General features: G+C 38.3%; 1 protein-coding gene and 1 long non-coding RNA gene across 5 annotated transcripts in view; one reads left to right on the top strand and one right to left on the bottom strand.

Annotated features, from left to right (window-relative positions):
* Window positions 1–23,423, bottom strand: part of ATP2C1 (ATPase secretory pathway Ca2+ transporting 1) — a 50,055-nt gene extending 26,632 nt beyond the window's left edge. Inside the window, exons 1-8 of one of the 4 annotated variants that reach the window (XM_066991976.1) lie at window positions 23,284–23,423; window positions 22,724–22,953; window positions 6,914–7,024; window positions 5,882–5,998; window positions 4,459–4,548; window positions 1,724–1,759; window positions 754–815; window positions 251–359 (exon numbers count right to left, since the gene is read on the bottom strand). In XM_066991976.1, coding sequence (XP_066848077.1) covers window positions 251–359; window positions 754–815; window positions 1,724–1,759; window positions 4,459–4,548; window positions 5,882–5,998; window positions 6,914–6,982 — 483 coding nt within the window. In that variant the 5' untranslated portion in view covers window positions 6,983–7,024; window positions 22,724–22,953; window positions 23,284–23,423. Of the gene's footprint in view, window positions 1–250; window positions 360–753; window positions 816–1,723; window positions 1,760–4,458; window positions 4,549–5,881; window positions 5,999–6,913; window positions 7,025–22,723; window positions 22,972–23,283 lie in introns of all 4 variants that reach the window. The other 3 variants (XM_066991974.1, XM_066991975.1, XM_066991973.1) reach the window with 3 other exon arrangements.
* A 41-nt stretch (window positions 23,424–23,464) lies between these two features.
* LOC125184533 (uncharacterized) lies at window positions 23,465–25,372 on the top strand. The gene is made up of 2 exons (XR_007168685.2): window positions 23,465–23,587; window positions 23,832–25,372. It is a non-coding gene; the product is annotated as an uncharacterized lncRNA (long non-coding RNA).
* The last annotated feature ends 2,365 nt before the right edge of the window (window positions 25,373–27,737 follow it).

The following is a 27,737-nucleotide window of genomic DNA, read 5'->3' as shown; positions in this document are numbered from 1 at the left end:
GAAGTTTTCAATAACAGACTGCATACATAAAATTGGAAAAATACTTCTCATTTCTTACAGTCAAAAACCACGTATATTAAGAATGCACAATTACATTTAGGAGTTTAATTATTTCAAAGTTTCTATCAAAATAGTTGCAAGTTCCAAACAGTAATATTTACTGCAGTTCAGTATTAAGTGGCTATCTTCTCTTCCCCTCTCTTGCACAAAAAAAAAGCTATTAAATATTAAAACAATAGTAGGTATATACCTCAAATAATCGTAGATCAGCCGGGACTCTGTCTCCAACTGACAAGCAGACTGTATCACCTGGGACTAAATCTCTTGCAAGTGTATGTTCCACTCTACCTTCTCGTACACTGTAGGTACAAACACAATGTCAAAGTACATAAGAATGTACTCTCCGGCATTTTGTCTTAGAAAAGCAAAGTGTTGGCTATGCGTTGCAGTGCTACTGGTTTCTATGTGTTGCAGCACTGCTGATTTCAGCAAAATACAATTTCAATTTTGCTCTTTATTTCTCTAGAAATTACACATCAGTAATATCATTTGAGTGTTCAAGGGGCAAAAATGTGGAGTAATATTTTATGCCAATACAACAATCTTTAAAATGAGTCAAAATCAATTATGTTCTATATCTGCATAACGCTTGCTATAAAGGTATTAAGTTCAGTAAAAACTTTTTCTTCTACTCATTTCACATTAAACTTAACATGTCTTAATTTAGGAGAGAGAGGACATACAATTCCATACCAGTGGCATTCTGGAGGCACAAGTTTACTAAGCTCTTCAAGAGATTTTTCTGATCTGTACTCCTGCAGAGACAATAAAACAATTAAAGAAGTGCATGTTTTTAAAACAGGCAAAACTTAAACAATAAAAAGATAGATTTCAGCAGATGTGGATGTGTTCCATTAGTAAAGTTGTTACAATATTCCAAAGAATCAGTTACGATATGCCCTCCAACAGTTCCTTATTAGATATACTTTAAAAAGCAAATACGGTCCAAACACTGGAAGTTTTACAGATTTAAGAACTTGCCTGCATGCATTATTACTGAAAAACTGGCAGAGATCTTTTGCATTTTCTTTTAATACCTTCAAGGCTTTGTAATACTTACAGTAATGCTTCTAAACACAGGGATCAAGTTCTACAGTTTAGCAAGTTTGTACCAAAAACAGTGTTCACACTCTTAGCCCCTGGAGAACTACGGTAGTACAACTCACCTCTAACTCAACAGATTTTATAACAAATTTCAAGATAAACAAAGATTAAAAGCACAAACAGGATGCGATTTTCGTTTAAGCAGATACTGAATAAAGCTGGGTATTCAAAGAATGATGATAACGTTTTTATGACTTATGTTATTTAAAATATATTTTGGGGGGGTAAAATTTCTGTACAGCATTGCAACCAAAGCTTTATGTTCAAAATCTGTTTTCTATGAAATCAAATATTTTAAAGTACTTCAGCACTGTTTAATCTGAATGCTTCTTTACAAGTAGTCTTTTATTGCTGAGTGTATTACCCATATAAATGCATAAATGTCAATGTAGTTAAAGCAAGAAAAATCATGCACTTTAGAAAAGGGAAAGACTTGGATGAAAGCACAGAGCTCTTTAATCAAGCATTGTGCAGCTGCACAACAGATCAGGACAACTACTTATTAAATAGAAGAGCATACATAAAAGCAATAATCTTGTTTGGACAACAGATGTCTTACCTGAACAAAGGCAACTGTAACGACGATGAGTATTGCCTGTGAGAAAACAAAAGCAGATAAGATAAAAGAATTCCAAATGGCCATGAAAGTAAGTGATCATATTTGCTTTTTCTCAACCATAGTTGTTACTACATATTAACAATATGGTTTGGAAACAGACTCTCTCATGCTCAAAATGACCAGTTTTCCCTCAGGCCTACTAATGACAAACAACAAAAAACAATAGCATTATCTCTTTACATCTGTTTTAGTGTCATCCAAGAACTTCAATAAGGTAATACTTCTAAAAATAAGATTGATAACTAGACAGTGACTTTGAAGTAAAACGTCGAGCAATTGTAAGCTCTGCATTTCTAAAAGGTGAGCAAGAGACAACAGTGGGGAGAGATCCAGAACAAAAAAAATTGCCTGAATGAAGTATGAATGGTGTTCACTGCCACAGTAACTGTTAAAAAGTTGTTAAAAAGATTTTGTTTCATTCAAGTGACCAGATAACAGGAATACTAAGAATAAACTGAAGACTAGAGACAAAGTTGAGGAACGGGTCTGGAGCCATAAAATATCTCAGTAAGGAAGACAAGCAGAGGAAACTTGGGAACTTTGCCCAAGATTCCCATGAAGTAAGATAATACATTGACTACACCCCGAACAGCCAGGATCCAAAACAAAAAGGCAAAAAAAAAGTTGCTCATTAGGAATAATCCAAGAGAAGCACTAAGACCTCAATAATAAGCCTTCCCCCATATCACACACAATTCTGGTCACAACACTTCAACATGAATGTCACTGGGCTTGTAAGCATGGAACGTGAAAACGAGTGAATGAATGAGGTCTATCAGAGAATGAGACAAAGGTGAATTTTGTTTGAAGTATCATCTTCCCCCTCAATAGTCTCCAGTTTTGCTACACTAATTAAATTTGTTACTGAAATTGTTACACTTTTTAAAATACAATTTTATCTCAGAAGCGCAACAGCCATTAAGCCTTTAAAGTGTACCTTGCAATTACTAAAAAATAAGATATGACCATTTTGCAAGAGAAAAAACTCTTGCAGAACCGTTAACTAAATCAAAGAAATCCAGCAAGTCTGCCTTGTTTGTGACACTAACATTAGCCTCAGCAGAGTTCTAGTAAATAATTATATGCATTTCTCCCTCCTTCCATGGGGAATTGCTTCCAGAGTTACATATATGCTTCCTTTGCAGGCAGTACTACCTTCTTTTCATGCTACCTGTCACAGCTTTGATATCCTAGTCTCATGTCAGCGTCTCACTTTGGGTCTATGTGCAATGGCTTGAAACAAGAAGCCAGTATCTTCCAACTGTGAAAAGGTAGGGGTGTTTTTTTGTTGTTTTGTTTTAAGATCTGAGCCCAGTTCAAGTCACCACGCAGCTCTACAGTACATTTTTTATCATCTGAACTAAAAACCTCGGCAAAAGTTGCTCAAGCCAGCAGTGCTATCAAAAGAAATATATGTCATAGATATTTAGCAGCAAGTTAGTTTTGTTGCTAAGGCTCTCAGCAGAAATATACAGACACAGAAGTTGCACTGTCATCTGAAAAAGAAGCAAAACATATTTACTCAGTGAAAATATAAGCCTTGATAACTACGAGACTAAATGGTAGGTTAGCTGTAAGTTAAATGAAATAAACAATTAATGAACTTTAACTGAACCGCAATTACTCTCTGTATTTCAAGATACCTCTACTAACGTTCATGAGGCTGGTGAAGATTCCTTCTCAGGCTGGAGCACAGACTACAGAAATTACTGCTCCCTTACACTGCCTTGCTGAAGGGTACAGGGAAATAGATTTAAGGGCAATACCAAAGGGCAAAAATAATCTAACTTTTGGCCACAACAGTTAAATACATTTAATGATATAATAATTTTCCTACATCCAACTTATGAGCACAACAGACTATACTACTATGAGCACAACTAACACTAAAATTCAAATTGCATATTGTTTCTTAGAGAAACCACGTGTGTTCTACTGTGTCTGCAGAGAAAGAGGGGTTAGGAGCAAACCTCTGTTTATCTTGAATTAATTACAGAAACACGATTCCTCACAACATGGAGTGTGGAGGTCAGCTATGACAGAAACACAGCTAGAAACTACCTCTGATCATATAGAAATCACAATTTTTACTTTTCACCCCAAAAAGGTCAAAGGGAATACAAATTTCTCCTCAGTGTCATTTGTCCTGACAAATGTTTAGCAGTACTACAGTTGCTCATTAGTTTAACACCCTATTTAACTGCAAACTTCTACAAAAATTCGTTATTTCAGCTTCTATCTTCTTTCTGTTGTTTCTAGAGAGTTCAGGTTAGATTTCTTTTTCCATGTTTTAAAAGATTACATCTTTCAAGTAAATTAACAGAAGGCCTCTGTTGGTTTCAATTTGAAATTAAAGCATAATTTGAGATTAAAACATTAGATAGAAGACATCAAAAATTGTTCCTCAGAACAAACTCCTAGACACAATGAAACAGCAAATAAGTAAGTTGTAGCCAGGTAAATATTAGCTGATATTCTGATATGTACTACTGTCAGTCAAGAAAAACAAAATCCCCTCACAAACTTAACAGCAGATTTAATGATAGCATATAAATGAACTTCATTAATTACAATCATATAATACCACCCCACGTTAGCATTGATGTGATGTTGAAAGTAAACGTGGTCATCCATTCTGAAGTATTGTCTCAGAAGATAAAATTTTAGTTCCTTACCACAGTGATACTGACAGCATCATCAAACTGATGCATGAGAACACTGATGACCGCAGATGCCAGGAGAAGCATAATAAGGGGATTTTTAAACTGAAATGAAACAAAACAGTAATTCAGCAATACTCTATACAGAGTGACGTTTTTGCCTACCCCCCAAAGAACATCTATTTTTAAAACATATTATTCTTTAATTAATTTTTTTGCAATCTGCCAGCACAAACAGAATTTGACTCTGTATGGTTCAGAATTTACTTGAATTATTCTTTTTAGTATCAAAGGCCTTGAATGGACCATATTCAATACATAACAGTAGGAAACCACTTTTTATATTTTCTGATTCACATTTTCAAGATAGAAAAAAAGGATCTTTTCTTCTACATGACAGATAGTTGCTAACTGCCACCTTTTTGAGAAATCTTACAAAAAAGTGAATCTTAAATAAAAGTGAAGGACACTCTAAGAGCACATATGATGAGCACATTCAAAGCAAATACATATCTTAATAAATTCTACCTAAAACACGCTTGGATAATATGCTTTGGAAGTCTTCTGACGCATCTAACTGACACTATAGATGGATGGGAAAATGAAGTATTAATGCCAGAGGACAGCTAGTATATAATGATGTTCCCACTCCTACTATCAGCAGAGAATGGAATTATCTTTGCAGCCACTTCCAAGTAAAACAGTTTCTCTAGAATTAACCACCCGTTACTTCAGGGTTTACTTTAGAACTTAACTGTACTGCTGCTTAGACAGGCTGCAGGAAATACTAACCAAAATGTTTAACAAATTCATTAGAAAAATACTCTGTGTGAAAAGTTGCTTTAAGTGTCTTTGCCAGGGAGAAGGTAGGCAGGCAAAAGAGTGGTATTTCCACACCATTCCGAGATGCTGCATGGGCTCATATTTATAGTAGATCGAGCTGATAGGAAGAAATTTACACGTGACTTTTGCCAATTCTGCTTACCATCAGATTCAAGGCTGACCCCATCCCCACCCTCACTTCAAAGGCATTATTTTTGCTTTCTTGAATTTCTTTTGCCCACCAAATTATTGACACTTCATATTCCATTTAAATATTTACCAATCAAAAGCATTTGTGTCTGACTTGAGTGTGATTCATGCCCAAGTCTTTGTTTATAAGGAAGTTTATTCTACCTCCCCAGCCCTTAAGATAGTTACAGACGGTAGCCTTCTGCTAGTTATGAACACCTTCACAAACAAACCATATAACCTAAACACCGATGTACCTAAATGAAAGCTTTTTCAATAGGTAAGTTAGATAGAAATTACAGAAGAACTCACTCTACTTTAGCTTACCCACTTTTATCAGAGTACTTTCATGTACACAAAAGCTAAAGACAGCAAAATTACTGACAAAGTATTAAAACCTAAAAGCAGAAAAGACAAAAATCTTAACCTGGGAAATGTATTTTTTCCACAGTGGTTCATCTTCACTAATATCAAATTCATTCCATCCATGGAATGCCCGTCTATGACACACTTCACAGTTTTTTAAGCCATTCTGAAGATTAGCCTATTGAAATATACAAAGAATAACACAGTCAGTGATTACACTGTTAAGATAAGACTTCAGAATAAATTCCAACACCAAAATAGTGTCTTAGATTATAAAAATTTGGCCATCAGAAATACAAGCTTGGTACTGGTGTTTGTACAACAATAAAAGCGAACTGTTTTAAAATAAAATTTGGCAGTAGTTAACAGATTCAACAACAACAAAAAAAAAATCACAGAATTACAGAAGCAGATGCTGTTTCACATCTCTGATTGCTAATCTTCCCTGCAGAAAACTCTTTAGCAAACCAAACAGTTCAGACTGTTGAGAATTATGTTAGGAGTTCAGTTACTCAGCTAAATGACAGCCATAGCTTCAAATTCTTGAGTTATCAGTGACCAACATTTATCATGATGTACTCCTCAAGCAGTCAAGCATGCAGAAAATGAAAAAAAGATCATCTATCAAGAAAGTTAACACAAATTCAACGGCTCATATATCTGTCAATGGGTATCTTTCTCAATCCTGTTCCTCCTCTTAAAATGGAGGCTGCCAAAATATATTAAAGACATTAAGAATTCCATCAAGAAATGGAAGCAATAGCTATGAAAAACAGGACAGTTTTACAAGAAGAACTCACCTCTGAAACTCAAGGAGAGTTTTATTAACAAAAACCAATCTCCAACACAGAGAAATCTACACATTTTCAAGCTGAATCATTCCCCCCTCCAATTAACAATTTTCTCAAAAACACTGGAGATTAGAGCATTTCAAGAAACAATTTCATAATCAATGTGCTTTTAAAAGTAAACAGTAGTTAATACCAAACAGCCTGATAATGCACGGACTTTTAGTAACAAGATCTGTTCTTATGAGATATCAAACATCATTTGGTAACATCAGCACAGTCTTAAGAGATGCAAAATAACTTACTTGCAAAATGCTTGCAACTTCATCAACTGGCAATTCACTTGCTTTTTTTGAGGACAGTACAGGAATCATTGTCTCATTGTCACCATCAGGGATTTGTTGAAGACGTGCAACCTATGAAACAAAACCAAAGTTTGAAGGGAAAGGGAGCACTAACATTTCATTTCAAACAACATATACCAGATCAATGCAGTGTTAATGCCATTAAAAGATAGTTTTCAATAACTATTTGCACTTTAAAAAAATCCGCAGATTCATCTTCTTTTCCATGCCGTATCATACCTGCAACTACGAAACAAAACACTGGACATTCAACTGAGAGGACTATTTCTGTAATGATGTGTTAAGCAATGGCAAATATCCTTACAGTTACATATATTCGCAATCCTTTAGCTCAACAACTGATCAGAAAGTACTCACTTCAGATTAAATTTCACTTCCTGCCCTTACTTTCTACTTACTAATGAAGTTACTCTAAGCAAGCCTATTTGTGTTTTCTTGTAGACAAAGAAAGGAAAAACAATATTAAGAAAACCGCAAGAGCACAGATGCCAGAGAAGTCATAGAATTTGACTATAGTACAAGAACTTCAAGTCAATGTTGTAAAAAGCAATGATTTCCTGTAATTTTTCAGAAATTAAAATTTTTGTGAAGTGCAGAGTAGTGCTTTAGCGACACTGACAGCAACACTGACATTCAGTGAAACCGAAGTTTCAGAACTCTTGCTTATTAAATATTGGAAGCTAAAGTGATACTTTTCCATCACCCTTGTCTCCTTTACCACCCTCACTCCATTACTGTACCCACAATTAATAATTCAGATTTTGTCATCTACCTCCTCCCCCTCCCCCATTAACTGGAAAACACCTAACATACAAACATGCACACCACTGAAATGGTTTTCCCATTACACTCCCACAGAATTTGAATTGGCGGTTTTATGCATTTATAAAAGACAATAGAAGGTTTTGAAATTCCTCTGTGGATGCTGAGACAAAATATAATAAAGAAATACTCCACGATGATAATGTGTTACAAGATTACAGCATTTTATACCATAAAAAAAACGACAATCTTCATTTTCTATACTACACACCATTTTCTCTTGTACTCAAATATGATAGCTGAGATAAACTTAATTTTTGTTCTTCCAGCTGCTTACCTAAATAAGATTACACAAAGGCTTCAACGCAGAGGCCCAAGGGAACAATGAATGAAGGTGAAAGCCTACCACAGTAGGAACACACATGCTTTCTCTTGAAAGAGAAAGCCTTGGAAACTCTCTGCTCGCCACGTAGTTCCTAGTGGAAAAGTCAACCACAAGACTCGCTCCTTCACTGTAGTGCTAAGAAAGCAAGTCTAGAGACTACGATGAAACTCAGGGCAATGTGCGGTGTGGGTTTGAGCTCTTGGGAGGAGGGCACGGCAGGCTAAAGAACTGCACCTTAACAGCATCTTCAGTGGCCTCCAAAGCGAGGGAATCCCTTGGACTTCACCCAGCCTTGCGCAGCCTGAAGCCAGCAGGATTGTGCAGCTTGGAGGGCATCAGCAAGGGACCAAGAACCAAAGCTCAGCTATGCTCTGTCACACCTCAACACCAACTGCAATACTTCATTTCAGTGAAAGAGTTTTGGTTTGCTCTTTTCTTTGCTATCCTTTTAACGATGCATTTAAGCAAAGACCACAACTGGAAAGCCTGCAGCCAGATTTTTAGTGTTACAAAATCTGTCCAAAATATCTTTCAGTAGTAGGTACTTATTGAAATCTTATGTATATACACTGATGTAGGTCTTCATTAAAAATGATGGTGATACACGTTATTATACTGCATTAATATACATATTTGCAAAATTTATCTAGCAAGATAGCTCTTCCAGACACCTTCTACGTTTGAACTGGGAAAAGAAACTGACTCAAAAAAAAATGTTTCAGATATGGCTCAAAATATCATGATTTTTCTTTTGCAACACTTGACACATATTTATAGTACTTTAAAAGAACCTCACTAACTGCTTTTGACATCAGAAGAAAAAAAATTAATCAGAAGTATAATTCTATTCTAACAAGGGATCTCTTTATGAGGCACAAAGACACTAAAATTCAATGCCTTCCAAAAACACGAAAGCCAACAAATGGTAACAAATCTTTGTAACAGCAAGGTTTCATTATTCTGTACCACCATGGCAAACATTTGCTCTGCAGCCTAAGGCTTCTCACAGAACCCAGATCCCTCTGCAAAGCAGAACCACATTAGAGCAACATAAGCTGGCCATAGCTGCAGCAGAAAAAAAGGTATTTCATTTCAGAAGAATACAGGCATTACAACTCTCAGTCAAAAGAAAACAAACACTCTTCGGCATATACATGTCCTGCTCTCTAAAACTTCATCATGGGAAGTGATGCAACATCACAGCCACTCATTCTTCCATGCAGACATGCAGCCTTTGGTTAGATGTACCACTGCTTTGAGCAGTGTCCATGAAGCACTTGATGCTCACGAGAATCACTTGCATTCAAATCTGCCTTGCAGAACCTTCAGTATGTATCGTGCCTATCTGGGGGCTACAAAGACAGGACTCCCCTGTTCTGCTATTAAGAACACACACAGTTAAGGCTGCTAAGCCTACACATATGAACCAACATTAAGTTTAAACAATTCAATTCTCAGGAAATTGCCATTGGAGATTGTGACTTTTCATACTTTAAAGTTTACAGTCAATTTCCTTTGGATTTTAACCTTTCTGCTGTTTCAGTTTTCTTGGCTCACACACTTCCTTAAACCAAACATTTACCAAGAATTTTGCCACAATCTCCCCTCTTTGATACAACACCACTGAAGAACTCATGTTCTTTTCTTTACAGTTTCCCCTCCTAAGTACTAGCTTTTGATTTTTGTTGAAAGTAATGCCGTGGATGTAGTATCTAGTTACCGATCACCAGAATTTAGGGCTGGAAACAATTAAGCCTAAATGCTATTTCAAAACAAATCCACAAACACACAATTTTGTCAAAGATCACTCAACAAAACTCTGAACAACCACACTTTCCCAGTAAGACTAGGCAGAAATGAACTGACAGCCATTACAAATTTTAGTGCTATTTTTTTTTTTTACCCTATAGCAAGTGACATGACTGGTAGACTCAAATACCAGCTCCAAAAAGGGACACACCTCATCATTTCCCTAGTAATAGGCAATCAACTGGGATGGCAGAATGCCTAGTAACAAGCTCTTCAAGGATATCTTGAAAAGTTAAATATCCTTAAACAAAAATGTTAAAATAAAGAGGTTTCATCTAAACAAACCTTCATCAGCACAGTAGCATTGTGCTAACAAAGCCTATTTTTACAACATTTTTGTGACAGGCTCAAAAAGCCTCTGATTTTAAATGTGTGTTGCATTCAAAACATCTCCCACTCCTAGGGAGAACATTGTAGAAACTTTAGGCCATGAAAAAAAAAATTACAGAGAAAATTTGGTAAAGGATTAGAAAAACAACGGCTCAGAGTCTTTTTATAGCCAGCTCCTTTCTCTAGGGCAAAATTACTTATGATAAGACAATTCTGGATGGATCCCTCATCTCACTTCTCAAAAAACTCTACAATCTCTGGGTAGATTAAACTACACTTACAGTTCAGAAAATAACAATATATCCAACACTTTGCCACCAATTAAATTCAATTACTTAGCCAATAAGAAACTGATCACTGTTCCCTTTGATGAAGTGGGTTACATCGACAGATTAAAGTCCAAAAAAAAGAAGTTGGAAAAAGCACTTGCCATCTGCTGGGACATAATAACCATATTCAAACAAGTATTTTTGCCTTTACTGCAAAGGAAAGCTTTCTTATTTAGCAGTGTCAGCAAGTACTCGGTAGTCCTTTGCATTACGGCCCAGACCTGCAGGCTGGAGGTCTGTGCTTCTGCAACACCTGTTAGCACATCCAAGAGCAGCTATCCTAAAAACCACAGCCTTCAGTATTACAGGGGTCAGCCCACCACATACAGTAAGATCTCTTCCCATCCTATGATGTAATTCATGTTCAAACATCTAGCAGTTGGTATCTTAAAACACTTCAGAACTCCATTGCAGGCAAAGTTTTCATACAGATAACGGGGCTAAAAAATGATACTGGCCTATGCTTTTATATCAGTTAGACAGCATATAGCTGAAGTTTTTGGAGCAATGATTACAGCTTTCCCTTCCCCATTCACAACTAAACCTACCAGGGAACAAAGAAGCAGAATACTAGCTAGCAAAAAAAAGCAGCTGCTGCAGGAGGGACTTTTCCTGGAGCACTTCCAACATACACACCACCATTTCTATGGCAAGAAACGCACATCAATCTTGTGACCACAGAACTGTGACTAAAGCATGTTTATCAAAAGTAACGCAAGTTAATCTGGAAGATTTACATTACTGGAAATTCAGAGTTCCTTCCTGTTTGCTCTAAAGGAAAACCTGTAATTTGTCTGACCAGTTAACAGTAGCACGAAGAAATTCTTCCTCCTTGTAGGCTACACGATTCTGCCTACCCTCTTTCTATCATCACTGATAACCAAGTGCCAACATCCTACCTCTATCACTCGTTGTAGCAGCTTAGCAGGAACAGTCCATTATCAATCAGCAGGGTTCACTGACAATGAGATACTTTTAAAAAAATATAAAAGGGAAATTTCAGCTCTAGATGCTCAGGGAATGCAAATGGCAGGACCTACATTAACTGTGAGCAATCTAAGAAAATTTGTAGAGCACTCTCACAACAAAATCTATTTTGAGATAATCTTGTGACCAAAACACTTTAGCTAATTAGCTAATACAAAGTCCTTCAAATGTTACACGCAGTTACTTAATTGACCTACGAATACAAAACACAGAGGCGATATAAAAGTGAAACTATTCAGAATAGAGAAAATGAAAGAAAAACAAAACCAAGATGTTTATAAAACAAAGAAAACACAGCTATGGTAATTAAAAAGAAATGTTGATTCTTTCTTTGAAAATTTCTGTCAGAAACACAAGAGAAAGGAATGCATCTGGATTTGGGGACTCTTCTCTTGGAAAGGACAGTTTAGGATACCCCATGAGAAGTCTTTCTGGCAAACGTCAGGTTGGTACAACCGGTTCTTGGGAACCACTGCAGTACAACTGGAAATGGAAAAAGATGACTGGAAGCACTGGCTCAACACACCCTCCAGCATTTGCCTGTGAACCATACCTATCACCTTCTTCTGAGTCTTCCTATCCGTCTGAACAGCTCATTCACTCAGCCTGCATCTATCCCATCAGCTCTGTAAAACCGAACCCCTTCCAAGCCAATTCAAGTATCACAAGAACCTTCTGACTTCTTCGGAGTGACCAGCCTGGAAGGCTATTGTACCCACCACTGGCTAATCCAGGTGTATGCCTCCCTATCACAGGTACTGTGTGATCACTACATGGTGGATCCAATCAACAGTAGAATTACTCAAGCTAAACATAATCAGTGTGTAATTAATCAATGCACATTTAATTTTAGGTACATGTATAGTGTATTGTCTTTTCCACTTGAAATATTACATGCACCTGAACAGAAACTGCAGCTTTATTACCAAAATACAGGTATTACAGCATGTTGTCCAACAGACTCTTCAAAGCTCAATTCACATTCCAGACCTGAATGCTGTTAGCTGAATTTGTATTGCAAGCAAAATCCCATGCGAGTACTAACGACCTGAGAGCAGACAAGTTCTGCACTGTGCCATGCCCTGACCAGAGGTCCATCCAAAGCCATAACATCTCAGGGATCCAGCATCAGAAAGGACATACGATTTTACACCACAGTATCATCTTTTCTGGGTTATTACGTCAAATGTTTGTGCTATTCTTATTGGGATGCAGAAGGAATCAGCACTTCAGCACACAACGCTGTTCCTCCCTGCCCACCATGCCTCATTAACCAGCTTCCATTTTTGATTTACCTTTCCCCCCTCTCACTGAAAAAAGTAGTAAAGGTTTAACAATATATTAAGAAAGTGTTTCACTGAACACAAATCAGATTGAAAATTACAAACTTCCATTTTCCTGAATATTCTATATTATCAAACTATAAGTGATATAATACCCAAAAGTTGGGAAAGCTCACATTCTAGTAAGCACATTCTCCAGTTGTGTACAATTCAGAGCCAGGTGCAGAGGATGAAGATGACAAATAGATCAGTACTGTGACAAAGAGCAGAATTCAGGGTCTAAATCACCTAGTGGAACTGAACGTCAGGAACAGAAGCAGCTTTATGTAGACATCTGTGCCCATGATAACGTAATAAAATAACAAGTGCTTACCTCTTTTGCAGTCTGGCCCCCTGAAAGCTCACAGGGCTAGAGAACAACCAGAGGCATGAGTCTCTGTGCATGTGGACAGAGACTTTGGAAACAATTCCCACTAGGCAAAGACTCCTGGCGGTGAAACATGTCTTTAAGGAAAAACATACCACCCAGAATGAAAGAAACCTTTTGTCAGTTCCATCAGGTATGAAATATCCATGCAATGTCTTCTCCTGCTCATTAGCACACGGTACCTAGAGGTTTTGGAGATTCAGATCTTTGACCGTCTTATTACCCGCCTTCAAACTCAGTTTAAATGAGCCACTGCTCAGTATCACGACTATGATACCACAGAGCCATTTCCTAGCAATGACCTAAAAATGTTTCACTAATGTTTCTTCAGTCTGCCTCCTCAATTTTCCTAGAAGGCAAGGTGCTCCTACAACCTCAAGAGAGGTCCCAGTCACAGAACAATGGCCAAGTGATGTCAAGACACAGGAAAAAAAAAAAGGTTAAAAAAAATGCATTAGGCATGCTCACTAGTTACAGTAAGTCCAAGACCAACTACACGCCCAAAATCAAAACCCCAGATACATACAGCAGAACTCCAGAATGGGAGACTGGGTACAGAGGAGCATGCTCAGTGTCCTCAGCCTGCTTTGGAACAAGCAATACCAAGTGTGGTCATGACTACGATGCAACTCCCTCTGTGAAATTCCTCCAGATCTTAGCAGGAATCAAGTCTCCAGAGGAATTCAGCAGTTGTACTGATGCAAGAAGCAGGTAGAAATAGCTGAGCATGGTAGATACAGATTCATTAAATAATTAAGAATTGGTAAATCAAGCTCAGAAACCATACATGCAGACAAAGTACAAGTATACCTTGATGAAGTAAATATAATTTGCAATGCCTTCTTCTTGTCTCTTAAACTAATTTAGCTATATTTTAATTACGTGCATAAAATCGGAAGTTATATTCAGGGAGGCTTCATCTATGCAGATTGCACTGATACAGCTGGTTGTACCTCATATATGAAAAAAATCATGAAGACCAGTATTTTCCTGTATTCTCAATCAGCAATTTCTCTAATGAGGCCTCAGAAACCTCTAAATTTAGATACGAATAATACTCAAATACTGTGACTGATCAACAACCCCTATAATGGAAGCAGACGTGGGCAAGGGCAACGTGCCCATGAGGCTCAGGAGATAACGTAGGGTGTGACTGACCACAGCTCTTGCAAAGAAAGTCGACTTTATCAAAAACAGAGAGGTATCAGGAAAGTGGTCTTTGTTTTAGATAAACAGCTGCATCAGCTGAGTGGATCGGCTGACTATATCACAGTTGAGTCAACCAACTGGCAGCACGTTTCTACCTTAGCTTGTTAAAAGCTTGAGTATCTCCCTGAGTCAACATGGCATGCATGGGGTGGCAGGGGACAGGGGACATAAGTGGCTCAGCCCAACAAGGAGCATGACAACCGACCTAACAAAAAAAAAATCTCTAAGAAAGAAATGGGCTTGAGAAGGTTTTAACACACATTCATTCCTCCTGGGCGACTGGGGAGGCCCAACATGGTGACGGTGAGCATACCACAAGGCCAGAAGGGCAATCACATTGGTATTGTGATTGAACTGCGTATTGCAATTGCTAACTGTAACTTCCACTTGTGCTGTGTTTTCAGTGTATTTTGTATCACTGCTAAAACAGAAATCCTATATAACATCAAATACCTTCAAATTCGTACATTTAATACCAAAAAAAAAAAGACACCACCCACACATGGAATATCTAAAAGAACCTGGTCAGAGAGTATTGGACTCAAATACCTCTACTGGAAATAGTGCTGCTTTCTAAGAGCAACAAGTGCATTGCAGCGCTCCTTCAGCACACAAATAATCACAACCAATTGGCAAAATGTGTATTTCACTTACCCCTGCAAAAAGCTTTCCCTTCTCACCTCCAAAAGGTTGAAGTCTGCAGACTAATGAGCCACTTGTTTTCTACCAGGCACTGTTTGCTCAGGACAGGAAATATTTCTTGAAGTCATTGAAGTTACTGTGTACTATATTCATTTGAGCAGAATCTTTTCTGAAAGTGTGACAATTTTTCACTTCTGGGGAAACAGCTGTAGCAGCCCTGTATTCTAACACTCTGAAAAAATTGTTCCTATTCAACAGTATTTAGTTTGAACATTTTACCAGGAGTCCCCACATCAAAGGAAGTGCACACAGAAAACTTCTGTCTCTAAAATGGCCAGAAGGAAAGAGAGACACTAATTTACATTAATGAGTTCTTGCAGAGCAGATTTCTGTCCTGGGAGACCCACGTGGTTTCAAGCCCCTTGCTATTGTGTGTTATTTCATATGACTTTATGGATAAAGGGCAATATTCAACCTGGCACCGAGACCACCCATTAACCAAAGAAATATAAATACCCAAATTAGGAGAACAATCTGCTAGGCAGCCCCATGAGCCTGACAAAGTCTGTGCTGTATCTGAATGCTATTTCAGTGGTGCTTAGGACCGTCGCTGAGGCCAAGAGCCAGCCATAACAACAGAACCATACTTCTTGGTACACGACGCCTCTCTAATTCTGACCAACTAAGCAACAGAAAACTGAATACCAACACTAAATCAAGGTCTGCTTAATTTTAAAAGCTGTAAAATGTTTAAGACCTCTCTATCCCTTACCCCATCTGCTTCAGGCAATATAATGAATACTAAGATGCCCCATTTAACATCCAACTGATTAACTCTACAGAAGTCTATAAAAGCTCAAGAACTATTTTTAAGTACCAAAACCACTAAAAATTTCAAAGAAATATTAAAGTACTAAAAATATCTTTTAAAAAAGCACTTCTCCAAGAAATACATCTCCCCAACCTCAAATGCATCTTACTCTCAGGATGTTTCTCAATGTCTTCTTTTATTTAAATATAGAACGGGAAGTAGGGCATTTAGTTTGACTGAGGATATCAGCACAACAGCTCAGAAAGCTCAGCAATTTTCTGTAATTGTAGTATATGCCCCATGTGGTTATCTTGCAAGCCTTGTGAATGACAACTGCCTTCTCTCTAGCTAGAGAAAATATTTCACAAAAGTAACACCACCTTAACCTAACTGCAATGCTGTTGATTCATTCCTGAGCAGGGGCAACAAAAATTCAGACTGAACCCCCAACAGCACCTCTGTCCAAACCACCTTACTTTCCTTTAGTGCATTTGAATCTTTAAAGAATGCCAAATATTCAGACTGTGAATTTAACCACTATAAAAGATTTACCATTTGGAACATTTCTGTATACTCTGGATGTACTACAATGAATTTAAAGTCTGGTTGCTCAAATCATTGAGCTGCCATCAGAATTACCAAGATTGCATTGACTACCCATGTATTTGGTCGAAACACCCAACTTGAATACTTTGTTTGAAAAACTCTTTGAACACTGGAAAGATCTGCTCAAACATTTCATATGTTTTTCATTATTTATTAACCAGAAGAACAAAAACTACAGTCTCCCAAGGATTCTCTGAAATGCATCAAAACAACACTTGTGCCTTGATGAAAGCAAAGTTTACGTATAATGGCACTTGGTCAGTTCAGAAACTCATCACCCAAGCAGGAAAGCACAGATGGCCATATCTCACTTGACTCCAAACAGCATATGCCTCTGCTTCAATCCCGATTCACATGAGGCATTTTAGAAATTCAAGGCCAAAAGACTTTGGGTAGAAATACCAGTCATTACTCTTGCCAGAGTTGCTAACTTCCTAGAAGAGAAAATTTAAGCTTCGGAATAAGGTCATGTGGCTCCTCTCCAATATCCCGCTTCTATCTCATAACACTGAAATGCTGAGCTTCCCAAAATGAAGGATGGCACTTGAACAACAACACTGATAAAGAATTTTAGCACCCTGTGAGATGCTACCAATGTACCCGTGACATGTGGGGATACAGTTGCCATATAATTTTAATTAAACAAAAACTTGAATAGAAATGTTTTCTCTGTATTTATAGCTTAAATTTGTTTAAAATAATGAATGAAACTTCAGGACCTAATTGTTTATTATATCCCTGGCAGCTATGCAGTTACTTCATAATGTGACAAAATAGAATTATAATAAAGAAGCCAAAACATAATCCTAAGCTTATTGTTTAAGAGAGTTCTCAGGACCAAGCTGGTGTCAATGCCTTTTAAAACGCACACATAATTCACTGCATAATTACTCTACTTATGATAATAAGGTTTCTTATAATTAGCATCAAGAAAACAGCAACATTGTGTTCACCAAGTTCTTTCTGGTGAATTATGTATGCGGAAAAAAGTTCTGCAGAAAATTTATGACTTAAAAATATTTTAAAAGCCTTTGTAAAGCAGATTCTGTAGTCTGCATCTGCTAACCCATTATCCATCTTATCCCTCCTAATTACTTAGAGTAGAAGGCTTGCAAAACAAATAACTAGAAACAGATGCTTGTCCCAAATTTATACCTCGACTATTATATTCTATTTTCCTTCTCTTCTCTGCATTGCACCTTCATCATTCCTTCTAGCTGCTACAAACCACAGTGCAAATGTCAACTTTATCACCCGGTGTCAGTAAGTTATGACCTGAACTTTTTCACCAACTCAAAAGCAGGTCTCAAAAAAAAATAAAAAAATCTACTTATCTTTGACTTATTCCAATCTTCCAAAATTCCACTGTGGTCTATGGATGAATTTAAATGATATTTATATTAAACCACTGAGTGTATTACTTTTTTCCCCCCCCTTCTAAAATCACCATCATCCCTTTCCAAGTGCATTGCAGTACCTATCCCACTTTTTAGTTTGTGGGTAAGTACCTTACCCACAACAAGTAGTGCTAATGTCAGCATGCCTCAGTCCGATACACCACAGTTATGACCACGGGAAGACTTGAGTCGATCCAATGGTGTGCTTATGCCAAAAGGTGGATGGAGGTCTCACTCCTTTGTCCCTTGTGGAGGTTCACATGCTGACCATTCCTGACAGTAACTGGACCCTCCACGAGGCCCTTTAACTTCCTGTTTCAGCAGAAAGCTACCCAGCACGGGGCTAGGGGAAAGAAGGACTGGTCAAGCCTTCTGCCAAGTTAGCAAGCCAGGCAAGCCCAATAACCATGACAGCCAGCATAGCACATGCTGCAGGAACGCAGTGTGAGCATGATCTTCTCTCAGCAGTGATGAGACCATATCGTGCAGTCCTGTGGAACTGCATCCGAAGATAACCACTCGCTATTTTTTGGTGAACAGTCTGACAAGTGAAAATGCTTGCTCCTCTGTTGTTTGGTTAGGTACTGTCTGAATTTTCCCTACACTACTGTTTTTTGTGACTCACCAAGAGATTACATCATAGATTCCCCACAGAAAGGAGCTCCAAAGCAAACAAAATATAAACATACATTCTGTGGTGTCTCAGCTCAAGCAGATCCCATGTTAAACCATTTCTACACTACTATAGATTAGTACTTTTGGTTTATCTGTATGGAAAAAAAAAAAAACCAAGAAAGAAAAGACTAAAACTATGTAACGAACCATCAACCAACCACACAACAGACTCAGAGGTGACGCTGACTGAGCAATTGAAAAGGAAAATCTATATTTCTAATGCAAAACACGTGCTACGTTAATTTAGCAGGGCTATAACTAAAATAACTCATAACAAGTACGAAATTATCAACTAGGATTGGTCTTCAGTGAAGATCCAAACACCACGGTTTAAAAAAAAAAGGGGGGGCAAAAACCTCTTCTCTCACTTTATGCTCCAAGTTAAGCAGAAGAGATGTCACTGTTATGCCAACATAAATGTAAAGTATTGGGTTCTAATTTTTGCATTGCAAGCCACAGATGGTAACCAAACAGCAATCAATGAACATCAAAATTCTTGTCTCACCTTTTAGCTATTTAAGAAGTCATCTACATATCAAAAGACATGTGAACTGCTGTGATAACACCACTTCCATTTCAGAATTTCTAACACTTCCCATCAGAAATTTCATTCTCATTATTCTGGATATTACTTTCAAGAATAATTAATGATGCCACTCTAGAACAATGTAAATTGTTTTCAAGTCACTGCTGCCACAGGCACCCTGCCCCCTTCCTCTACCCTTCACACTGCCACCAGTCCTTACAGAAACCTAGCCCACGGTGAGCTGGTCAAGGATGCTACCTCGTTGCCTCTAAAACACATCCATTCATTGATCTTAAATCTGTTGGCTTTTCCAACAAAGGCTATTTTCCTCATTTAAGGAACACACATAAAACTCTTTAGGAACACCAACTGCACTTCAAGCACACAATAAAAACAAAAACAACACATCTGTCATCTCAGCATGATGCGACAAACTAAAGCACCTTTTCAGAGAAAAGAAATGCATTGACTTATCTCAGTATTCATCCAGTTTTTAAAACTATCTTGAAACTACCACTGAGAGACTATAGGTTGAAATTAACAGTCTGTGAAGTTCAGCTGAAATTAACTAGGACTCGAAACAATGAAGATGAAAGATTTTGGAATCACCACAATGGTTTTATTACTTACAGCGAGCCTGGTCTGAGTTGTTGTGCCAATGTTCTACATGACTTTGGGAAAATTTACAGGTGGGAAAGTGCTATCCTGACTTCTTCTGCTACGCACACAATGATCTGAAAACAAATGCTACAGAAGGCCTTGGTAACAAAACAGTACTCTTATTTAACAACTCGTATTTGCAACCACAGCCTGACCTGAGAGCACAAGAGCTCAAAGTTGATGTAACATAACCTGTATCCTTGGTTTTTTTTTTGTTGTTGTTGTTGGTTTTTTGTTTTTCTACTAAAGTGCAGTCTTCTACAAGACAGTCCTCACTGGGACAAAGAACCTGCCACAATCTAAAAAATAGTGATAAAAGAAAAAAAAAACTGACTACAATCATAGAAAGCTACTTAAAACAGACAAAACATGTCAATGGGGAGATACAAAAAATTATAACGCCTACTTTGCACTCACATTTATTTTCTCTAAACATCTGCAAGTTCTCTCGACTGCCCACAATTAAAAAAAAAAGCTCCACTTCTCAAAAGAAGTCACAAAATTGTATCTTTCCAATAAAAATTCAAGCAATACTCCTTTAAGTCATAGTTTTACTGATTAAAGCAAAAACCTTCTTATGACAGGAAATTCTCTCACTTCCCTATTACTGTGAGATACATGAATCTGGGAGGAAGTTTAATTAACTAACTCTTCCCAATACAAGAGACAGAAACCACAAAGTCTTGGGACAAAGCATTAGTTAGCTTAGAGTAAACATACTACATGGTTTATGAAAATTGAATTGAGACAAAAACGTCAATTTTCCAAAACCATGTTATCAATTCCTAACCTTGAATATTGATCCAAATACAGGAAAAGAAAGAAATTTGCCATTCCTTGCTCAATGTCTAAACTAAAGAGACCTTTCAAACACAAACTTGGAAAAAATAAATAAAAAGCAAATGTCTTACTGCAATCTTTATTCTACAGTTCCAACTACCTCCTGGAGAAAATACATTAAGGATCCTCTCAAGAGTGCTGAAAAAATCCAAATGAAATCTGATGGCTGGCTCAAAACGTCAAATGGATAGAAAAATAATAGGCTAAAAATACTAAGAGGACTAAAACAGACAGTAGACAGTCGTAAATATATATGCCTGTCTGGAACCCAACTGTGAGACAGTGGAGGTGAGGAGAAAGAGTGGAGAGGAAGCGATTTAAATATTAAGGGAACAAACCCAATCCTTTTATCTGTACTGGTTTCTTCCTACCCCCAGGAAACTGCACCATTTTGAAAACTTTCAATAAACCACAGTATTTATTTCTGTCTTTGAAATACATGTCAGATCACCTTTTAAAGTAGTTTTCCCCTAGATACAGCCATATTTTATGTTACTTCTGTCAAACAAATACACTCATTTTTAAATACAAAATATTTATTCCAAAAGAAAAACAAGAAATGACATCTTTGTGCTACTAGTATTCAGAAGAATTAGAATGGGCCAGACTCTACCATATGTAACTTGATTATAAACTACATCAATGATATCATATTTCTTTGGTAATAGAACTAAAAGGCATTAAAAGTCTTCCTGCTCTTTAGGGTTTGGCACAAAAACATCAGACATACTTTTATCCTAAGTGTATTTCTATTTAATGGCATTACATCTGCTTTGCTTTCCCCACCAAGTACTCCTCATTCAAAAATCTTTTATTTTCAATGCGGTGACTGAAATAAAAAGGCACTGACACTACTTCTGCCAGCTAACTAAGCTCCCAAAACAGAGATCAATCTGCTAGAGATGTCCCCACCTCCACACACACAGACACTTCAAAACTTCTATCAGACTAGTTCCCTGCTCTTTATTCCAAATATTTGCTTAGAAGACATGATCAGGAGAATGAATAAATATTCAAATTCCTTTAAATAAAGTTAGAAAAAACTTCTGAAATGCCAGATTATAACAACCTATGTAGCTTCCAACATAGGTTGGATTTCACAATAACAACAACTTATTAGTCACAGAAGACAAGGTATTTCAAAACAGAACAACATCCAACCAGAGAAACCAATTTAGTTAGTCTACCCCACTAGTTCAACACAGGCCACCAAATCAAACTATTAAAAAGCACCTCCCTTCTCAGAACAGGGGGAATGGGGACAAAAGAAATTCCTGAGGTTTACATCAACCTATAGCAAAGGAAAAATAGTAGTCACTTAAAAAAAATATCTTCAAAGGATAACGATGACATAGATTGGGAGTGGGAGATAACATTTCTTATATCAATTTTTATACCAGTATATATATATATACACATAAATTCGAGAAATTTTCAACATCCACAGCCAACTAAAAAGGGAAATTGTTATGTTCACAGTCACTAATGCAAATTGGCTTTCAAGGTTCCCAGAGCATATCCTGAAACCCAACACGGAAAAAAAGAAATAACTTCCTGGACTACATCATTTGCAAACTAGACAATAAGGAGAAAGCATATTAGAGCAACCTAAATGAGCAACTTCTTGCAATGTATGGAGATTACAATTTCACACCAGATCTTACAAACGGTAGAACTTTAAACTTCAGAGCTACTTTTTAATTAAAAAACTAGCAAAGAAGGCAAGGCTAAGTGCTTTTTTAAAAACAGATCATGCACAAGAATATTTCAACAGAAGATGCAATTAATGCTTCTCAATTTGGCCATGAAAGATTAATTCCAGGAAAATCATAGCCTCAGCAGATGCCAAGCAACTGACGCCCTATATAAACGAGACGGAGCATTCGCTAAATCACTCCATAGATGCTCTGAACATTTTTCAAGGGGGAATAAAACCTGCCTGGTAATCAGTTGGAGGAGCACCCGTGCAAATAAAGACAAACGATAGCTCTTCAGGTGTGAAACCCAGAACGAAAACCCTGCCACTGAGCAACCCCTGCGAACCCCTGGGACGGTAAAGCATACACACGCACCGGTCGGAGTTGTCACCAAATTGCATGCAAAATTCCTCTTAGCTCCAGTGAAGTCAGTGACTCTGCTGAGACCTTTACCTTCATTTTCCATCGAAATCGTACGGGAGGCGATAGTTAACAAAAGTCTTTAGCGACACCAGCACCGGCAGGGGAGCTGAAAGGCGAAGAGAGAGATGCCCCAAGATCCCAGGCAATCACACTGCTCCCTCTGCCCCCACCTGCAGCAACATCTGCAAGAGAAACCAGCGCTAGAGGAGGAAAAAAAAAAAAAAAAACGAGCCACTGAGGTAAGGCCCTGCAAGCCCTCGGCCGCCCGGGGGCCCGGAGCTGCCGGAGGCCGCGCACGCTGAGGACGAGCCGCCGGCCGCCCCAGCGCAGGGCGCAGCCGCCGCCGAGGCCGCTCCCCCCGTGCCCACACACACGCTCACGGAGCCGGGGGAGGCTAAAAATATCCCCCCTAAAATCCCCGGGGAGGGACGGGGAGCGGCACCGCGGTGGGCGAGCCGGGGAAGGAGCGGGCGGCAGCGGCAGCAGCTCCCCCGCCTCGCCTCGCCGCTCACCTCCGGGGCCGGGGGCGGCGCGGCCGCATCCCCGTTCCGCTCACTTCCGCGGGCGGCGGGGCAGGGACGGAGGAAGGAGGGAGAAAGGGAGGGAAGAGGGAGGGAACGAGGTGGAGGGAGGGGAGGGAGGGATGGAGGCAGCGGACGGGGCGGAGCGCGCAGGCGGAAGGGCCGGGGGCGGCCGGGAGGCCCGCGACGCTGAGGGGAGGAGGCCGCTGGGCCGCCCCAACGGGCGCTGCCAGCCCCGAGCCGCCGGTGGGAGCGGGTCTGAAGGCGTTGTCCTGAGGGAGAGCGGCGGGGAAATGTAAAATACTGAGCACCGTGACGAAGAGAAAGCATTCCCCTGTCTTCACCAGACCCCCAAAGGAGCGTTACTTGAGGCCACGGTTCCAACACAGAGGCAGGGGAAGGCTTTCAGTACCCATCTCCACTGAGGCACCTTTGTATTTAAGGGCAGCCCGTGTAAAACAGGATGCGTGTTACTAGTTAAAACAAAATGCATTTAGCCCTTCAAGGTCACAAATCTAATCGAGACGTTCTAATTGTAGGCTTGGCACCCGGTCTCTAAAGGAGCGTGACAACGTGGACGGAGAAGAGTCTCGCCGACAGCTCGTGATTAACGACCTGCCACCTCCCCCTTTGTTTTTCTGAGGCAGCAGAAGAAACTGAAATCAGTCTTTGTCATTTCATAAAGAGCATTTAACGGAACGTTATAATTTTAATTTTAAGCATTTTAATTAAGCCTTCTAGCACATAATGGCACGCTTCTCGAATCCCTCAGCCAAACGCGGTCTACTTAAATAGTGTATTTCCTCTTTTCAAGCTCTTAAAGCTATTTTTCTGGGGGGTAAAATAATAGACAAATAATAGACAAATTTAATGTCTAAACACAGTGATAGGTGAAGAAGAATTACAATTGCTGACTTAAAGCACGGGCCCTAAATATTTGCATTTAAGAAAATAAGGAGACAACAAACAGGCTAATTAATATTACCTAATGCATAATCTCAGACCTGTCCCACATATTTGCCACATTACTTGAAAATCCCGGTGGTTACTCCATGAAATATCCCACTACAAGTAGGTAGCGCTGTCATTGTAGCAATGACTTCCCCAAATACTTTCTGCTAACTTGTTTGCAATGCAAGCAAAGAACCATGTTAGCTTCTTGCAACACTAGCTGTGATACTTCTGTGTCAACACAAAACTGATGCACAGTGACTAATTAGGAAAAATGCTTGTTTACTTTGTTCAAACTGGTAAACCTTGCTCTCAATATCAGATGTGTTACCATTAAATACAATGAAATTCTGTAAATACTTTCATGAAGAAAGAACATCGGCATTGCCTGTAGCTCCTAATACTATTTATATGTAAAACGAATTGAGACTTCTTTACATTATGGTATGAGAAGCTTTGTAGAGAAGCTTGAAATGGAGTTCTTGGATGCTATTGAACTTGTTCAGAACTGAAGGTATCGAGATGTAAGCGTCTGTGACAAAGTCAGCCTAGTAAGAAAAAACTTTCGTTCACATATCTTAAAAAAGGAAAAAAAAATATCAAAAGCAAGCCCTACTATATAGTGACAACTAAAAAAGCTTCATCTCTAGGGCTTAATCTTTTTCATATTAGTGTAATTATTCTGTCATGCACTCCTGTATGCAGCCAGAGAGTTGGGAAGTGCCTCTTCTGCATTATACTAGGACTGCGTCCATCCTTGGAAATTGTATTACATTTTCTGCCATACTGTACTCCTATGCTCAGTGACTGTTTAATAAGCAATAAAGTATTTTATCTCCATCTGCTGCTGAATAAAAAAAAAATCCTGAGCTTAAGTTGAGCTTGATACATAAGAGTATTGCATGGCAAAGTCATTATTTAGCAAACCAAAGCATTATTATTATTATAATATAATTGTAGACATGAAAGTCAAAAAAAAACCAAAAAAAAAAAGCTTTGCTTACAGTGACCAGCTGTAGTCAGTCGTTATAATTGCAAGAATTTATGTTAGACTAGAATTTGTGTTAGACTTTTTAAATTTCATGTAAAAAGAAATAATTGCAATAAAATACTAGTGTGAACTATCCAATGAGCAAATGTTTCTGTGTCAATCCACAACATAATAATTTGAGTGAAAATATAAAACATTTTTTTAAAATATGAATGGCCAAAAAATCTCTAAATCTTAGAGTTAAAATATCATTTAAAAGAAAGGTGGTACTTGAAATGATGTGCAATACTGATGGGTTTGAGGGAAAACAAACTGCGCGCCTTGGTGGTTGTTGCATCACCATTTTTCTCTCTCATGGTTGCAGACCTGAAACTACTTCCTAATGAATTGAGCCTGCTGGTAATAGGTTTGCATTTATGAGATCAGAGTTTCATGTCAACTTAAGCAGCCACACATTCTCCTTTTCATGGTGTTTTCCATGTTTTCTGTGCCACCCAGTACCGCCTAAGTGTTCTGCATCACCAAAAAAAGAGGAGTTCCTGTCATCCTGTCACCCCCTCACATCCCCTTCTCAGCCTTTCCCCCACAGAAATCTCATCATTTACCTGCTGTTGATGCCCCCCTTCTGTGAGCGGCTGTCAGCAGCAGGGAACCACTAGATTATCTCAGAACCACAAAGTTGGACGTTAATTAGTTTGAGGTTATGTGGGGACTAATTCACGTTGAAAATCAGTAAATACAGACTTCTCAAACTGAATCAAGAGCGGTTACGCTGGTACAGCCAAGAGGGTGGCACCAGCATGGGAAGCATAAATAGGTACTGCGGCTTTCAGTACTTTCTGTGCTCCCCTAGGCCTTCAGGGATGAAAACTAGTGATTTGATAAAATGAAGTGGGATATGTGGTTTTTTCAGTATAGTCAGCCAAAAAAAGTTTCCTTCTGTATAAATCTAAAGGCAATCTGAAAACTCGGTTTTAGCTGTCTTTATACTTCCTTTTCGGGAAAAAAAAAACTAGGAAAAAAAAAAAAAGCCTCTGTCTGAAAGTCTTGGAAAAAAATAAGAGGTAATAAACATGTGACATTCCAGACAGAAACATTCATCAGATGGGAAGAAAGGAGAGTTCTGTCTAACGTCATTAAACAGAGAGGCCTTCCCCCACAGCAAGTTTATATGCAAGCTTAACTTCAAGTTTTAGTCTTCACAATCACGATCAATTCAACTTCATCTCAACTCTTCCCTTGTGCTATATACAGCACTATCAGAAGTAGTAAAAAGGAATTTTAAACATAATAAAGATAGCTATAATGGCATGTCTCAACGGTTTGGAGATCCATTTAACAGAATTCTTTTAAGTCACTTTTCAGACCACAACAGCATTCAAAATACTTGCTGTTCTGAACTAAGCTTCCAGATCCTTTTAAAGGATCCTTTTAAAGACATTTATTTAAATGTTGTCAATGTTGAGTAATGCTAATGAAGTCTACTATGAGTTTTGTTGATCTCATGAGAAGTTTATTTATAAATTGTAATAAGAGAAAAGCATTTTTCTGAATCATAACATCAATAGTATCTTATTATGTGACAAAGCTTTCTACAGCATTTCAATCTGGGGCAGAGGAGATTAATATGTGGTCCTTCTGTCAAAACACACATCAACTACTTGCTTACTCTGCTTTAGGCGTAATTTGACCTGCCCTCAACATGCTGAGCATGAATTAGCCTTTCTGGAAGAAAAATTACTTTCTGCTAAGATGGACTTTCCTTTGATTTAATCTCATTATTTGTCTTCTTTCATCTTGGTATCAAAAACTCACCAGTGCTTTTACAGTCCACAACAGAATACTTACATGACTTGAGTCAGACAGGGGAAGGATAAGGATGGATCTTCTCATGTACACACTTTTAAAATTGTTTACGTCATTCGTTAAGCCTGCATTGCATATTTTCCTCCCCACACCCTTTCCATCTGCACTGTCCAGTTGATAGCTGATAGGAAGCAATCACCTTGTCTCTGAATAGCGTTCTCCAGAGGAAAATCCATGGTAATTCCAACTAAAGGTTGAATGTTTCATATATATGTGTGCGTGTGTGTGTGTATGTGTATATATTTTTAACATTTTTTTTAACATATAAAATGTTAAAAACAGTAAAAAGGAATTTATATAGTCCTCACAGAGGAAACAAATACTTACTTCATTTTATACACCTGAGCATGTTAAAATGTTAGAAACGTAGTTACATTTTCAAATTACCTTATCTCAGCCTTGTCTTGATGCTACGCAATTATGATAATTAAAGAACTTTGGTTTATGGCAATCTTCAATTAGATTTCACTGATTTTTAAAACACCATTAGATTAAAACCTCTCATCCCATCCTTAAATAGCGTTCCTACTAATGTTCTACATTCAGAGTGGAGGTGCAGCACTGCAGCAATTTAAGTTGACATAAAATCAGGCTTGTGCGATTCTCCTTTTGCTGACACCCAATCAGTGCTGGCTCT

The sequence above is a fragment of the Anser cygnoides genome, chromosome 2 (genome assembly GCF_040182565.1).
Source record: "Anser cygnoides isolate HZ-2024a breed goose chromosome 2, Taihu_goose_T2T_genome, whole genome shotgun sequence".
NCBI lineage: Eukaryota > Metazoa > Chordata > Aves > Anseriformes > Anatidae > Anser > Anser cygnoides.
The sequence above is the reverse complement of the archived record's forward strand: the minus strand, read 5'-3'. Positions and strand labels throughout refer to the sequence as shown.